This window comes from Gallus gallus, chromosome 2, assembly GCF_016699485.2.
Source record: "Gallus gallus isolate bGalGal1 chromosome 2, bGalGal1.mat.broiler.GRCg7b, whole genome shotgun sequence".
Taxonomy (NCBI): domain Eukaryota; kingdom Metazoa; phylum Chordata; class Aves; order Galliformes; family Phasianidae; genus Gallus; species Gallus gallus.
In genome coordinates this window covers 36541388-36557978 of record NC_052533.1, presented here as the reverse complement: position 1 = coordinate 36557978, position 16591 = coordinate 36541388, and the positions used below count along the sequence as shown (strand labels likewise).

Here is a 16591-nt window from a genome sequence, read left to right as displayed (position 1 = left end):
CTGCCTGACGCCGGGCCGGGGGAGGCGGGACCGCTGGCACCGCGCTGCTCCCGCCCCGCTCCGCCGGGTCTCGCGCCCCATCTCCGCCCCGCGCTGTCCCCGCCGGGCCCGGCGCTGCGCGGGGCCGCCCCGCCCGCGGCATGGCCGGCGCGCTGGGCAGAGGGGCGGCGTGCTGGCGGATGCGGAGCGGCAGGAAGGAGAAGGCGCCGGGCGGCAAGCCCCGGCAGCTGCACGGTAAGGGGCTCCGCGGGGCGGGATGGGAGCGCCTGGCAGGGGACTCGCGCTGCCCGCTGGTGGCGTTCAGGGTGGGGGCCGCTGCTCCTCCTGCCCCGCCGCGGTGCGAGGGCAGCGAGCGCCCCAACTCCACGACGCGTCCCGGGCTTGGCGGGCGCTCGGGGGTGAGGAACACCGTTTCCGTGCGTTTCCACATCTCGCTGCGATAGCGGCTTCTTTAATTGTTGCGGAAGGCGCTTTCAGACTGCCAAGCTGCAGCGAACCTGGGAAGAGTCCTAGAAATCTTTCTTGGTATGCCCGCGTTTTGTCTTAATGCTCGGGAGGCGCTGTGAAAAACCCTTGCCCTGCCTGCGCCCGTCCCCCATCAGTTGCTCGGAGAGTGAGATGCTCGTCGCCGGGTCTGAGCAGCACCGACATAGCTCTCCCGACCCTGAAAGGCTGTGCCCGCCGTGCCGGCCGTACAGCCCCCGCAGGAACTTCGTGCCCTTCGCGAAGCGCACGGTTCCGCACGGAGCGCTGAGGGGGGCGCGGAGTCCCGGCACCTGAAGGTGGCTGAGCTGGTGCGAAGGCGAACCCCGGGGTGTGCGTGGGGGCTGCCCAGCTTCGGGCACTGCCGAACCGCTCCTCTTTCAGAAAGAAACAGTCTAAAAGTCCGAGCATAGATTTTGTCGGTGGGTATCACCAGAACTCTGAAGGAAATGACTGTGCAGGAGAGGAGGTGCTATCCAGCTAGGGAATAAAAATAGCGGCGTATGGTTGTAAATCGTTATGCTGCTCTTTCTGAGTGTAGTGGGGAATCTCAAAGAGTTGGCACCTGTGAGACCCGTTGTCGTGGGTATCGCACGGAGACTGAAATGCGATGTCCTGGAGCCAACGGGAGCTCTGACACTGACTTGAGGAGAGCCAAAGTGTGCCCCACAAACAGCACGGTGCGGGCGTTAGGCCATATGGAAACCCTTCCTGCCAGAAACTTTGCCCTCGTACCCAAGTTACAGTGTATGGTATGCTGTCCTGATGAGAATAGCATCAAAATAGCTGCACTGTGAATTAGTTCGGTTGGGAAGATTTGTAAATCGGTTCTGATTCAGAGTAACAAAAAGGTGCAGAGCGCTTCAGTCTGTTGCTTTGTTTAAGTGTTTTGTAAGGTACCATACATTCTCATTGAAGTAATTACTGTAACACCACAGAACACCAAATGACACTGAAGCACATGTATTTTGCATCCTAATTATTTTTGGAAAGTATTTAAGGATAATCGTTCTTTCTGCTGTGCTGTCTTTTTGCAAGGTGGACTTATTTACAAGATCGTTTGCTATCTGTTAACAGCTGCAGATGTAAGGTAAAAACAAAACTAATCTGTATGTCCTTACTGCTGACTGTGTGTGCTGCACTGAGATCTTTTGGAGAGGTGGAGGTGGGGAAGTGAAGGATTACTTTGATATGCCTCTTAAAATTTCAGAGTTTTAGGAACACTTTATTTTCCAAGAATGCACTCCAGGCATTTATTTATTTATTGGCTTATTTGCTTATTTATTTATGTATTAAGTAACAATAGACTACTTTGCATTGGAGTGGAAAAATTACTTAATGTTTAAGCTAAAGATTGGAGGAGTTATGAGATATACCAAAAAGTAAAACTGTGGTATGTGAGCTGTAGGCAGTTTTAACTGTGTCCTCTCATTCATTCATGCATGCATGCAATTATCAGAATGACTGGGAAATATTCATATTTTACAACAGAACAGGGAGGCAGCAGGGATATGAAATAATTCAATTTCTAGGGGGAAAAAGAAATGCTGTTCTTTCCTATTCTTTTTGCTGCAAAACTCATTTCAGTTGGCCGCCAGCTCGTGTTGGTAAAATGTGGCATAGCTCTGTGGATCTCAATGACACTGTTATGATTGACATGAGGTGACCAAGCACAACATTTCAGTGTATGTTTGGATTAAGATACATTTACTCAGTCATCACCTAGGGCTGGCTGGCTGCTTCAGGCACACTGAGCTGTGAACTTGTGAGCAAGCCTGCCTTTGGTCTGCATCAAGTTACAAGTATTTACCACTTTGGTATTCTTCTCACCTTTGATGAGAGTAAATATAGCTGTTGATTTATTTTGATGTGGAGCTATTTGAGATCAAGTGTGCTTATTGAGTGCTTTACTAATTACAACTTTATCTTAGCAGTTGCAAGTAAATCAATGCTTTTTCATAATCAAATCATAGATTTATGGCATCGTGACCTGAGACTTTTCTGTATTTTTCAAAAACACAAAGTGCAAACATGAAATTTTCTCTGTGATTGCATGTCCAGAATACCTTGTTTTACATGGTATGATGCTATGGAAAATACAAAGCAATGCAAAGTAGGACTTGTTTAGACTGCAAAAAAAAGAAATCGTCAACACAAAAAGTTCAATACTGTGGTAAGATGATATATATTAATGATCTTGTAAAAAGCCTGTTTTAAAATTGTTTAGTGTTGGGTTGGCAATAGCCTCTCACCTATAAAATCTCTCAAGCTTGAAAACGCAGATGGATGGCTACAGCCGGAGTTCTACAGATCCTAAGCAGAAGATGTTAAATAGTAACATTGTGAAAACCACAGTTTATATTAAGTAGTGTTTTTCTATACTACTCAACAAAACCTTGATATGTATGTATGTATTGGGCGTCTCATCCCTTGAAGAGTAGGTATGGAAGGCTTGTGACTAAAAACTGTGAAAGAGAAAGGCGTCTACATTATTTGACACCACCAAAAATAACTGCTGAGGAGCAAGCGATACTTTATATGCATATTTAAAGCTATGTGAAAGCTTTGTAGTAAACCAGTAGTTCTGCATCCTTAGCACTAAAACAATTACTATAGGGAAAAGAAAAGTAAATAAATAGTGCTGAATGTATGTGTAGGACTATGTGTATACATCAGTGAGGTTTTAGACAGCAATTACTTCCTAAAATATATTTTTTTAATCGCTCACAACATGTGCCAAATTTAGGGAATGGAAGTTCTCTGTGTTTCAGTCAGCACAGTATAATCAATTGGTGTCGTGCCAATATGTTGGATCATGCCCAGGTAGGCTCAATTAAAAAAATGTGATCTATATTAAAACTAAACCATTTTTTCCCCACCTGCTTCAGCTAGTTGTTGCCTTAACCTATCCAGAGTTGTCACAGAACAAGACATAAACTGTTGTTGCCCCTTCTGTTTGGTGTCATTTCCTTCTGAGAGAGACAGAAATGTAGTAGTGAGGTAAGAATCACAGAATGGCTTAGGTTGGAAAGGACCATAAAGATCAGCTAGTTTTAACCTCCTTGCCATGGGCAGGGTTGCCACCCACCAGATCAGGCTGCCCAAGGCCACATCTAACCTGGCCTTGAATGTCTCCAGCATATTATTGCTCCAGAGAACTAGACTTCTCTGTGTTGAACCAGTGAAAGATAGGGAGGATGAAGGTACAAGAGGAAGAAAGCTACGAGTCATGGTTTTTCTGGTGGACATGGTTGGATGTATACACATGCTAAAAGCGTCTGATTTTGACTGCCCTGGACAGGACTAATTCTACAATTGGTAGCAGAGAAATGAGTCCTACAAGCTTTCCAATTTCAGATGGTCTTATCTTCACACATTTTTCCTGAAATATTCACAACGTGCTGTCAACTTTCTTCTTTCTTCCTTCTCTGTCTCCTGGGAAATAATGCTCTTGGTTGTATTCAGGCAGTCATAACCAAATCTTCTGTTGTGCTGGAGGCGTAGTTCTCTCCACCTCACTTTTTGCCTGTGGCTTATTGTAGTATTTGTAAAAGTAAATGTCTGAAATTCCTGTAGGCGTTATATGTCTGCTTAATATAACAGAAGTTCTTAAGGCAAGTAAGCCTGTTTTCTGTGCTCAAATGGAAAAATCTGCAGGTAAACTTTAAATTTTAAACCATTTTTGCTAGCCTACATATTAGTAAGATATGAACATTGTCATTTTTTCTGTTTGGATCTACTAACACTTAGATAGCTGCTTCTGGTATCTTGTTACATTAGTCAGGGAGCATGTAAAGATTCTGCGAGATCTTGAAGCAGATCCTCCTGGAAACTATGCTGAGGCACATGGAAAACAAATAAGTGGCTGGTGACAACCATGACTCCACTAAGGGCAAATTCTGCCTGACAAATTTGGTGGCCTTCAACAGGGTTGCAACACTGGCAGATGAGGGAAGAGCAAATGACATCATCCACCTGGACTGGTGTAAAGCATTTGACACTATCTCATACAACATTCTTGTCCAGCATGACATTCTTCTCTTAAAACTGGAGAGACATGAATTTGATGGATGGACTGCTTGGTGGATAAGGAATTGGCTGGATGATCGCACTCAAAAGATCTAATGTCCAGTGCTGAGGGGGGGGGTTGATACTGATACTATTTAACATCTTTGTCATCAACATTGACAGTAGGCTTGAGTGCGCCCTCATCAGTTTTGCAGATGACACAAAGCTGTATGGTGTGGTCAGCACGCTGGAAGGAAGGGATCCCATCCAGAGGGTCCTTGACAGACTTGAAAGGTGAGCCTGTATGAATCTCAGGAAGTCAACAAGGACAAGTGCAAGGTTTTGCATCTGTGTCAGGGCGATTCCAAACACAAATACCAGCTGGGTGGAAAATGGATTGAGAACAGCCCCAAGGAAAATGACTTGAGTGTGCTGGCTGATGGGGAGAGACTTTTTACAGTGGCATGTAATGATACGACAAGGGGTAATGGCATTAAATTAAAAGAAGATAGATTTAGATTTGATACAGAGAGGAAATTCTTTACTGTGAGGGTGTGAAGCAGTAGAACAGGTTACCCAGAGAAGCTGTGGATCCCTGGAGATGTTCAAGGCCAGGTTGGATTGGGCTTTGGGCAACCTGATCTAGTGGGAGGTGTCCCTGCCCACAACAGAACATTTGCAACTAGATGATCTTTAAGACTCCTTCCAAACCAAAATATTCAATTCTAAGTTTGTTTCCATTGTGTATTTTCCTTTTCTCCAGTGAAGCTTGGGGCCCTCACTTACACAAATGCCATATTTTGATACTTGAAAAATATTTTGCTTCTGCAATGTTTTTCAAATTAGTTCACTCTGACATTATTGTATTAAAAAAAAAAGGAGACAATATTCTTCTTGGCCAGAAATGTGCATGATAAAATCTGTAAAAACCTGCTACGTGACTGTATGTACCATTTTTTTCCCCTTGCTCATGGAAGAATTTGTTTATGACGTTAATAAAACCTTAACATTGCAACTTGTACAATTAGAAATAAGCAACCGTAACTACAAAGCCATAAGATTATTCAAAATCTGAGTTTACAATAGAATGACAAACTTACTGTCTAGAGTCTAGAGGAGTGCAAGTACAATTTTATGATGATCATTTAAGTCTGATTTCTGTGTAGAAAATGTAGTTAAGAAACCAAAGACTTCCTCTCCATCCATAACCAGATTTTTTTTTTTTTTTTTCTGAGCTCTCTTTAAAGAAGATTTGGAGGGTTTTAATCAGACAGAGGTCACAAATCACTTTACTGGGAAATACGAAGTGTGCTTTAAAATGGGAAAGAGACCACTCGCATGATAATTTGAATCTCGTTTAAATTGTGAGCTCGATGAAATGATTGCTCTGACAGAACTATAGAAGCTATCTCGTTTTTAGTGTATTCTGAAGTATTTCATATTTTGACTAACCCTGGCTCAGGGGCATTTTATACTCACATCTGGAAGTTTCCAGTCTTAGTCCTCAGTCTAGTGTCTCTGCCTTTGTCTTTCCATTTAGCTTTGCCATATTATAACAATGAATCATCTTGTCCATTAACTAAAGTTGGAATGTCTGTTTATGCACTGAATTTGTTTCATTACCTCGCCATAATGATTGGAACCGTGGCAACTCCCGACTGCTTTCCCATATGTATTTGGGCTGGACTTGACCCAGTGCTGTTCTGAGCAGCAGCAGGATAAGCCATCACAAAACCTGGAATATCTTTATTCTCCTAGGATTCTGCTTCTTTCTCATGAAACTCCAAGGTAGCATTTTCATATTCTGTCTCCTTATACATGAAATTGTAGCATTTCCATTCATACAAAATCATAGCAGAGCTGTAATACATACACGTGTATGACAATTAAACCGGGAGCGTTGTTACTGTAGGTTCATTCTGATATGTTCTGGACTTGCTGGTGGCCTGTAAATATGTGGTGCTTAAAATATCGAAGAGTTAAATAAAAAATGAAACAAAACTATTGTGGCATTCTTTGAGATGTAATAATTTTGCAGGAGCAGACAGGTGACATGATGTAAACGAGGGTGTCACATGGCATCGTGTCTGCGCCAGCAGATGCAAATTCCCATCTCTTGCCACGGGAGTGGGCTTGCAGATAGCACCGTGCTTGCTACTTCAGTAAAGTACTTTCCAAATAAATGCCCTTTTATTAAAAAGGTATTAAACTGGTCGTACCTTAACTCATTTAACAGCATGTAGTCTTAACACTGTTGTTGTTTATGTTATTCCCATTATTTCCATAAAAAAAAAGGTTGTATTGTGAAAAATTTGTGAATACTGAAGCATCTGCTTAGAAAATGAAACTTAAATAATTTGTAAAATGTATGGGTTCTATTTAAGATGGTTTTGGGATTTTGTCTTGTCTGCTGTCATGTCTCAGAATATTTTTGTGTGCTGTCTATGGCCAGTATGTTTTAAGAGTTGTTGATGCTGTACTCCTAAATAGTATTGAAAAGCAGAAAAAATGAAGAGACATTGGCGAGCAGAACCTTCTCCTGAGGGCGGATTAAAGCAGAACTGTTAGTTTGTGATAATGAACCCAAGAGCCTGTGGAAAAAAGTAAGGAAAAAAGACTTGTTATTGTCAATGACTGCATTGAGCTTGGCTGTATAAACCATTCCAGTATTTAGATCAATTCTTACTGCTCTGAAACACTGAAACTAGAGCTGTCTAAACTGCTGGCATTTGTAGCGAGGGGGAGGAATGGGAAGTTGAGAACAGATTCTCCTCTCCAGAAGCTGGATTGAGAAGTCACATGCAGTATATTGGATGTCTTCACCAATTTCTTCTTTTTGGCTGGTAGTTGCTGTTGTTTCATGTGAGAGGTCGTAGTTGTTGCTAGTCAAGAAATGGGCACGAGAATAATTATTTAGAGGCAATTGAGAGGAGGTTCTGTGATCTGAAGCTGTATTCAGAAAGATCAAGGCATCCTTGTGATGCATTCACATCAGCCAGGATCACAGAACAGATGAATCTCTGTGCTGGGCAGAATGCTTCTAGGCTTCTGCATTATTTCTGAGCATAAGACATCCTGGTAATCTAGAGTTGGCTTCATTAATATATGGTTTACAGTGTTCAAGCTTGAGTTAGAGGGTATTGGGATGCAATTTTTTTTCTTTTAATTTTAATTTTCTTTTCAAGTTCGAGGGTATGCATTTTTGGCCTCCTAGCTATTTTGCATTTCAAGAAACACTTAGAAAATCCATTTTAGAGCTGGATGAAAGTGATCTTTAGAACACAATAAATGCTTTAGGGAAACACGGTCTTTCCCTTTTTCAGTCTGGATGGCGTTGGAGTACTGTAGTTTCTCCATGCCATGCTGCTCCCAGGTATTGATTTCAGTTGACACTGCAGTAGCCTGAGGGGCTGGTCAGTTGTTTATGGTAACGGTACAGCTGGGTGCAGCCTCAATTGCCCCAGACCTTTGGCTTACCAAGATATGTTCAAACAAAGCAAAAAAGCATTTATCACTGCTTTTATTAGTTGTGTAATAGGAATCTGATTATTCTTCACTGAGACTGTATGATCACAATAGGAGCATATTTTGGGTTTTATTCTATATAACTTTTGTTCTCTTTCCATTCTCTAGACTGAGATTAATCCCACTTCAGTCACTTTACTTTTTATTTTTTTTACTTTACAAATATGAAGGCAGGAAAAGGATTACCCTGCAGAAACCATAGGGACCAGAGTGAGTTTCTGATCTTTGAACGACTTGAGCTTGTGAGATGTGGCCACTTGCTGTATGCTACATAGCAGTTGGTGACCTTGCTTTCTGGAGTTTTTTGTTTTGCAGACTGTTTTGGGGGCTGACACAGACAAATGATCTTAACAGAAGTGGTGATTAAATGACACCCGAGAAATTTGCAGAGTTCTTAATAACTCTCAGCAATTCTTCTATTGTGGGAAGGGATAAATCTGAAGATGAACTCTGGAGTACAGACAGCTTTTTTGCTGTATCTTTTTCCTGTAGTGCCACAAAGTTGATTTGGTGGTAGATGTACACTTTCAGTCATCGTGTGAAAAGAAGAATGTTGCAAAATTCTTTACCAGTATGGTGTCACAATGCTGTACAATTTTATTTATTTATTTTCTTTTTTATATATATTTTTAATCAAGTTAAAAATATTTGCATCTATTTTACTCTGATTCTATTCAGGGTATCTCGTGGAAACTGAAGAATGCATAGAGTAATTCAACTTGGAAGTATACTGGTGAAGTTTCAGAGTCAGTTGTGGCATCAGTTGCTCAGGGCTTTCTCTAGTCTTGAAAACATCCAAGGAAGAAGAATGTACAGAATCTGACAACATTTGTTACTTTTTTTCACAAGCCCAAATTCAAAATCAAACCTGGAAACTGTAGAAGAGGGAGGTCTACATGATAGCTGTGACTTTGTAGAAATTGGGCCAAGAGGAAGTGGTGCTAAAATGATACTACTGATGATCTGAAGCATAATTTGCAAAATGTAATAGAAACTGGCTTGCTCTAGGATGCTTCAGAAAGGATGGAAAACAATGAATTTGCTTACATGCATGGCTTTCTGCATAAGAACAGCAGCAGCTATTCTTAAGCTTTCAGTTCCATGCTAGAGTACATATAGAAACGCATTAACTTTTTGATAAATACAGAGGAGTGTGCCAGTTATCTGGCCTTGAGGCACTCCATTGCATAAATAAGAATTGCAGGTAAAATTTTGTGACAAGAAAGGTCTTGACAGCTTGAGTAACTGAAGTGTCACTGTGCAGTTATAGCACAGAAGTCCTTGGTCATTAAGGAAAGAGCCTGAAACTTAATGCTCTGCTATGTTGTTTTTGTGGTTGCTTTGTTTTGTATTGTTTTGTTTTTGACAGGAACAAGGATTTCAGTTTCTAGACTGCTCAGTTTTTCTTCATCTCTTCCTTAAATAAGTTGAAGGTTGCTCCTGAATGCATCTGGTTTGATTTAGAGCTCCAGGATTAGTATTCATTTTTATCTTTTATTCTCTTCTAGAATAAAGTTACCAATCTCTGGTGTGTGCAGCTTTCTTTAGCAATGTTAAGGGAAAAGAACTAGTGTTGTATCTAATTAAGTGTTGTCTAACAGCATTCCTGCACCACGCTCTGTAACCAACACCATTTCTTGGGTTCTGTTAGTAGAAATCCTGTGTGGATCTTGGCCCTAGGCTTGCTGGGTGTTTACCCACAAATGTGTGGAAGTTCAGTGTATTCCTGTGAATCATCAAATCTTCTGGCCCAAATCAGATTATAAATAAATGAATAAATAATTCATGAATCGAACATCCTGTATTACAGTGCTCTAACTGCACTTATTGAACTCTCAAGCCAAGATCAAGGAAGATGTAGCCTTACAGCAACCCAAGAGCTACCAGCCCAGTGATCGCTGAGCACCTCTGTGAATATCAGGAATCTTTCACAGACTTTTTGGAGCCTGATTCTGGTTTCTTTTATGAGGAGTCTAGGAACATGATGGTCCACAGAGTGGGCCACCAGTAGCCAACTGTCCCTGCAGACATTCAAGGTCAGGCTGGACGAGGCTGTAAGCAATCCCATCTAGCTGTATGTGTCCCTGTTCATTGCAGGGGAGTTGGACTAGATGACCTTTAAAGGTCCCTTGAGTTCTAAGGCCATTAAAATCTCATTTTTTTTTCTCTTGTTTGCATTACTGCTTTTATTCGATACCTGATTTTAACATTATCCCACTGCTCTTTGTGTATTTTTGTTTTTAACATGCAGCTAAGTACATGTTACAGTTCAGTAGTTCAGTACAGTTTTGATTGAGAAACCTTCATGGCTTTCCTCCGACCTTGACATTCAATTAACTTGGAATCACATCTTGACCTGCACTAACTGTGTTCCAGGGGAAAAAAAAAAAAAAATCAAATGTGGAGAATGTGGAGGGTATATGTGCCTTTCTAGTTTCTCTAATTTGTCATCTGCTCTAATGTTCTTCCCATGTGGATGTTAAGGGTACCGGGAATTATAACCTGCATGCTTCCAGTAGTGCTTCAGGTGTCAATGTTAGGGGCAAGGTTTGAAAACTAATTCACTTAATATCAATCATTTATGTTTTTCCTAATGTAGGGCAAAATTAAGGATTATTTCTGCCACCAAGGTTGTGAAAATTTAATAGTGTCTGCCTCTGTGGTGCGAATAGCAAGACAGATTTCTCCTGTTTCCAGTATATAACACATTTCTTGAGAATTAGCACCTGCACTCGAACAGTTGTATTTTTAAGTGTGTGTATGTTAGAGGAGATGTATATGAAACTAATCCTTGTAGCAGAAGGAATTGGGAGGAACTAATGGCTTTTTCAGGAATCTATGTTCTCTAATCGTAACTCATTCTGAGTCTGGAATCTGGCATAAAGAAACGTACTGCATGCAGGATGACGTTAAGTACTTTTGTGGTCAAAGCATAGCGACTGTCTATGCTACCACAGTTTGTTTGTATGTTTCTGCTGCAGAAGAAGATAGCAATTGCAGCAGGCACTACTGAAGAGTACAGTTAGGACTCTGCTGCCATCTGTGCTAGCACTGTCTGTTCATGCTATATGCTTGTTTCCACATGTATTCTTAAACACTTTATCTCTAAAGCTATTATATTAACATATCTGAAACAGTTATGATAATGAAAGTTGATAGGAAACTGTCATTTACGAAGTTAATGTGCTTGCTTTCAATGTACATGCTGTATTTTTTTTTTTTAATGTCTACTACTACTTTAAACAGTTTTAGCAAGATGCCACTCTTCATTCCAACTTGTAACTTATCCCTTTTGGCTTTGTACATCATAATCACCTCCACAGCAACCACTGTGATGCCATAAACAGAGGGTTTGACTTCAGGTGAAGAATTTAGGCCATAAAAGCAGAAATACTCATAAAAGGAAAGGTGGGAGGATGGGAAGGATGTGGAAAGTGATTATTCTGACTTTTCACATGGTGATTTTTTTCAAAAAAAAAAAAATCTTCAGTGATAGCTGACAGAAAAGAAATTACTTGAAAATGTCAGTGAACCCTCCATTTTAGGCAGTATAATTGGAAAAAAAATGTATAAGCAGTAGAGTTTTATTCTGCGTATCATTTCTTTTTCTCTCTTTTCCATTCATTTAAAAAAAAAAATCACTTTAGTAAATCCACAGTGGGAGGATAGTCTTGCTGTTGTACTTTTCCGAGGGTGCAGCAAGAGAAATTGCATTTGCAGTTCATGGAGAATGAAATTAAACTTGCTTGGTCCCAGTGATCCACTACTCCTACACAAAGCAAATTTCTGGGAGAGACTCACTTGCACAGCATCAGAAGCAGTGCCCTGAATGCGCTAGCTCCTTCTCTTATGCGTGAAAGAACAGGCACAGATTTGGGTCCATGTAACTCCCAGATTAGCATTAGGTACTGCATGGAGTGCCTGTGTGTGTGTTCACCTCTTCTCCAAGGTGTCTCTCTTCAGAGGGGAGACTTAAAACGCATCACTTTGTTTGCTTATAGAAGTTGAGAAGACTTGTTGCTCTGTGATGTATTTATACATGTTTAGAAAGGTTTTATAGAGCATCAGGCAGTTGAAGGACACCCTTTTCTAGCTTGCTTCACTTTATGTTCAAAATGTATCAGCGTGATAAATAGTAAAGTTGGTAAAAGGTATCTGGTGAAATAAATCACATTGTGGCAACTGAAGAAGAGCAGAATGCCATTAATTTGTTAAGTGATGGTAGGAAATACAACTTTGGAGGAAAAAAAAGTAAGCAAACAAAAAAGCAAACATAACACTTTTCTCTTAAGCATTGAGATCTAGTTCTTTAACTCTTCCATCATCTATCTGATAGAGATTATGTATACATGCATCCATTTCCAGGATTTCTTGCTGCTCGTAGAGCTGGCATGGCATTTCTTCCTTTTTGGGCTGTGGCTTCTCTAAAGCACATAGATAAGTGCTCAACTGACCATAGTGTTCATGCCATGTCTTAAGTATATAACAGAACATCCAGCAACAATTGCTTCTTTTCTTCCAGAATAAAAATGAATGCCTAAATTGAACATGAAGAAAAAATCTACAATATGAACAGGAAAAAAAATAAAAAACAACAAGGATCAGCAAGGATCTCAGTTTAATATAATGCTGATCTTGTGCTCCACAAATCTTGTTAACAGGAGGAGACACCCACTATATATAAAAGGTTAGCACTTGCTGTTCAACAATTCCAGCAGCTTTCATTTGCATTTCAAAGCCAGAGTGAGAATGAGAACTCTCATATCTGTAATTCCAATAGTCTGTCAATCTGGCTGTTTCTGTAAAACTGACACAGTTTGGGCAGTTCTCATCAATTTCATTTGTTGCTTATACTCAGATGAGCTTTTAATCTCCTGCCTGCTGATCCCTGGTTTATAATCAGATTTGACAGAGATAGGATGGCTGTAATTATCTTGATGTGAAAGTCAAGATAGAACTGTCATTTCTCTCCTTAGTCCTCTGGTGAGGTAAAATTTTATTTGAAAAGTGTGAATAACTAAAGCTTAAAACTGCTTAGTTTCAGGCTGCTTCAGGTGCATCTGTCACAAGTAAGGCTTTTTTTTTTTTTCCTTTTCTTTTTCATTTTTTTCCGGAAAAGGCAAGAACTTTTGCAAGAACCTTCCTTGCTTATTTGTTGACCTACTTCTCAATGTTTTGGAAAGCAATTTTATGTCAACTTGATTAATTATTTTCTTTTCCCAAAAGCTGATAACATCCTAATTTCAAGGAAGACCATGAATAATAGATATCTGTGGTGTGAATCCTTGTTCTGATTCCTGAATAAGGCCATTCCTCAATGACTATAATGCTGTCAATAAAAACTCTAGTTTAATGAATGAAAATATGTGTAGTAGCTATGTTTATCAGAAGTCCGTTCATGATTTTTTTCACTGTTTTATATATGTGATATTTTAGCTGTGTAACTTCTAAATTGTTTTTGCTTCCCAACAAAATAGAATAAGTCTTCGCTTTTTAAGGCTTCTTCTGGATTATTTTAAGACTCAAAAATTGTGCTACGAATTAATATACCACAAATATTCAAAGAGGGTAGGGACATACACAAACTTAAGTGTGTGCCTTGGTTACATTAAATTAATCTGAGACAGTATTCTGTTACTCTCAAAGTAAAGAAGTTTTTCCTCGTGTTCAAATTGAAATTCCTGTGTTCCAGTTTGTGCCTGTTGCCCCTTGTTCTGATACTGGACACCACTGAAAATAGCCTGGATCTATCCATTTGGCTCCTGCCCTTTAGATATTTATAAGCATTGTTAAGAACTCTCCTTGGTCTTCTCCAGGCTGAAGATTCCCAGGTCTCTCAGCCTTTCCTCACGGAGATGCTCCAGAACCCTCTTCATCTTTGTGGCTCTCTGCTGCACTCTCTAGAAGTTTCCTATCTTTCTTGAAACTGGGGAGCCCAGAACTCTACACACCAGAGTAGATGGGGAGGATCACTGCCCTCAACCTGCTGGCCATGCTCTTTTTAATGCACCCCAGGATACCATTGACCTTCTTGGCCATAAAGGCATAATGCTGGCTCATGGACAGCAGGTTGTCCACCAGGATGTGCAGATCCTTCTCTGCAGAGCTCCTCTCCAGCTGATCAGCCCCTAACCTGTACAGAAATGCATGTGATTATTCCTCCCCTGATGCAGGACTCTACACATGCCCAGTGGAACCTCATCTGGTTTCTCTCTGTTCAACTCTCCAGCCTGTCCAGGTCTTGCTAAATGGCAGCACAAACTTCTGGTGTTTCAGTCATTCCTTCCAGCTTTGTATTATCAGGAAACTTTCTGAGGGTGTACTCCATCCATTCATTCAGGTTACTGATGAAGATGCTGAACGAGACAGGTCCCAGTATAACCCCTTGGGAGCACCGCTAGGTACAGGCCTCCAACTAGACTATGCCACTGATCATAACCCTCTGAGCTATGCCAGTCATCCAAAGAGGGCAAAGTTGAAATGGTTTTCAACAAATGAAATTGAGTTGCAAATTATTTAACAATCAGGCCAAACTGATGACCACCATTCTTTGTGAGTTGGCCTTTCATTATCTTTGAATTTGAAATTTTACAACTTCAGGTGAAAAATGGTAGACTGTGTAAACCAAATTGAATTGCCTGAGATTTCTGGATGATTTTTGCTGTGGAAAAGACTATGCAGAACACTGTGCCAGGGGATGTATTGACCAGTTATGTGTGTCTTCCTGGCAGTGAGCCATGAGCTGGATGTTATAGACTGAACATATAGGAATACATAGGCGATCTCTGCAGAATGGCTGTCTGCATTTGGGAAAATGGAATAGGTACCAAGAGATTTCCTTAGTGAAGTTTGTAGGTTTTTTGAGTGTAGGGAGTATGCATATATTGAAGAAAGGTAGCATTTGACCAAATGTGCATGCATACATTTTGGCAGTTTGAAAAATTGCTCATCAGCATGAGTCATGTTAAACAACTTAATTTTACAAACGTTGAATATTTTTTTAATTACAAAATATGAAACAATATAGCATCAGTAAGGAGGGCTATAGCAAAGAATGTGATTAAGAGGGAGACAAAACAGTAGAGGAAGGTTTTATTTCCAGATAAGTAAAGTTTTGCTTCAGAATAAAGGGCATTCTATAGCTGAGTCTGCATCAAATGGAGCACAGTGAATTTTAAAGAAGACGAGGAGAAGATGAAATATTTAACTGGTGAAAGAAAGCAGAGGAAGGGATAGTCAAGAATAACCATCAATCCATTTCAACAGAACTGAAAGAAGTATTTGACAAATGTCCTAATGACAGACGGAGTAAAGCAGTAAAGAGATGCTGTTTTAGTTTTCCCATGATTGAAACTAAGAAACAAATGAGAATCCTGAATGGAAAGTCTTCCAGTACCTATGATCTGCTATGGAAACTTTAAATAGAAATATGATTCTCCAAACAGAAATACAATTGATTTGTGAGATATGTAATTCAAACTTGTAACAAATTTGTGTATGGAATGTATCTAACTTATATTTATTTGGAGGAAAACAGTGAGGGCAGCTTTCCAAGGTAAAGATCAAATAATTAGTTGAGTTATTAAAATAACAACATGAGCTATCTCTTATAGAAGGATCTATTAGGGGACATAAAATTTTAGATCTTCAGCCAGTTAACACAAAACTAGTAACGAGTGGACAGGGAGTTCTTTCATCAAAGACAAGGACAAAAGGGTGTAGCAACTGATCAGTTCAGGCTGAAAGGTGAAAGGTTTTCTTTTTCTTTCTTCCTTTTTTCTTTCCTTTTTTTTCTTTTTCTTTTTCTTTTTTTTTTTTTTTGGTATGTGTGTGTCTGTGAATACAAGAATATGATTTTAGCATAAAGTTTGCTAAGCAGGCATGAGAACTTTTTGTTCTATCTTAGAAGATACCAGTAAATAAGAATGTCTTTGGAGCTAGTCTGGCTTTTGGGATGTTTCAGAGGAAAATGAAACAGGCACTAAGAGAGTTCTTAGGTGTTGAATTGTTGCTGAGCATGTACATGTTGCAAGAAAAGGGAAACCCAGTGAAGAGGCAGTAAGGCACTGTGATATCAGACTGCAGTAACTCTTTGGGGAATGCCAGACAGTGCATGTGTCTAAACCAAAGGAAAAAAGATAAGATAGCATTTGTGGTAGTGAAATGACAGTGCAGCATAGCCATGGTTGGGAAACCAAAGAAAGATCAAACAGAATTTCGAGAGAGTTAGTAGTTCTAACATGTTGTGGAAACAGAACTATGCTAGCTACACTGTGATACTTCAGGTGATTCTCTGAAACAGACACTGGTGTGAAAATTACATGCTGTGGTATCTGTTAGCATCCTGTGTCTCAAAAGAGCCCTGTGAAGCTGGTAGCAGGGCTACCTATGCTACCTATGGCCAGTGTTTAAAATAACAGTTTCCTAAGTGACAGTGTAGCTACTCACATTACTTGAAAGCTGGACGGTAGCACAGCATGGGGACTGGCAGTTGGTTAGAGGAACTGATTTCTTTTTCTGCCTGCCTTAGCCTTTTGCAGTTCATGCCACTGCTATACAATTCACGACACATGGA

At 40.3% G+C, this 16591-nt stretch overlaps 1 protein-coding gene across 5 annotated transcripts in view; it reads left to right on the top strand.

The window, feature by feature from the left end:
* The window catches only part of ZNF385D (zinc finger protein 385D), a 403568-nt gene that overhangs the window by 488 nt on the left and 386489 nt on the right, over positions 1–16591 (top strand). For 4 of the 5 annotated variants that reach the window (XM_046937672.1, XM_040696247.2, XM_040696248.2 and 1 more), the window contains exon 1: positions 132–234. The exons of the other annotated variant lie outside the window; for it this stretch is intronic. In XM_046937672.1, coding sequence (XP_046793628.1) covers positions 141–234 — 94 coding nt within the window. In that variant the 5' untranslated portion in view covers positions 132–140. Of the gene's footprint in view, positions 1–131; positions 235–16591 lie in introns of those variants that run through there. 5 annotated transcript variants of the gene reach the window in all.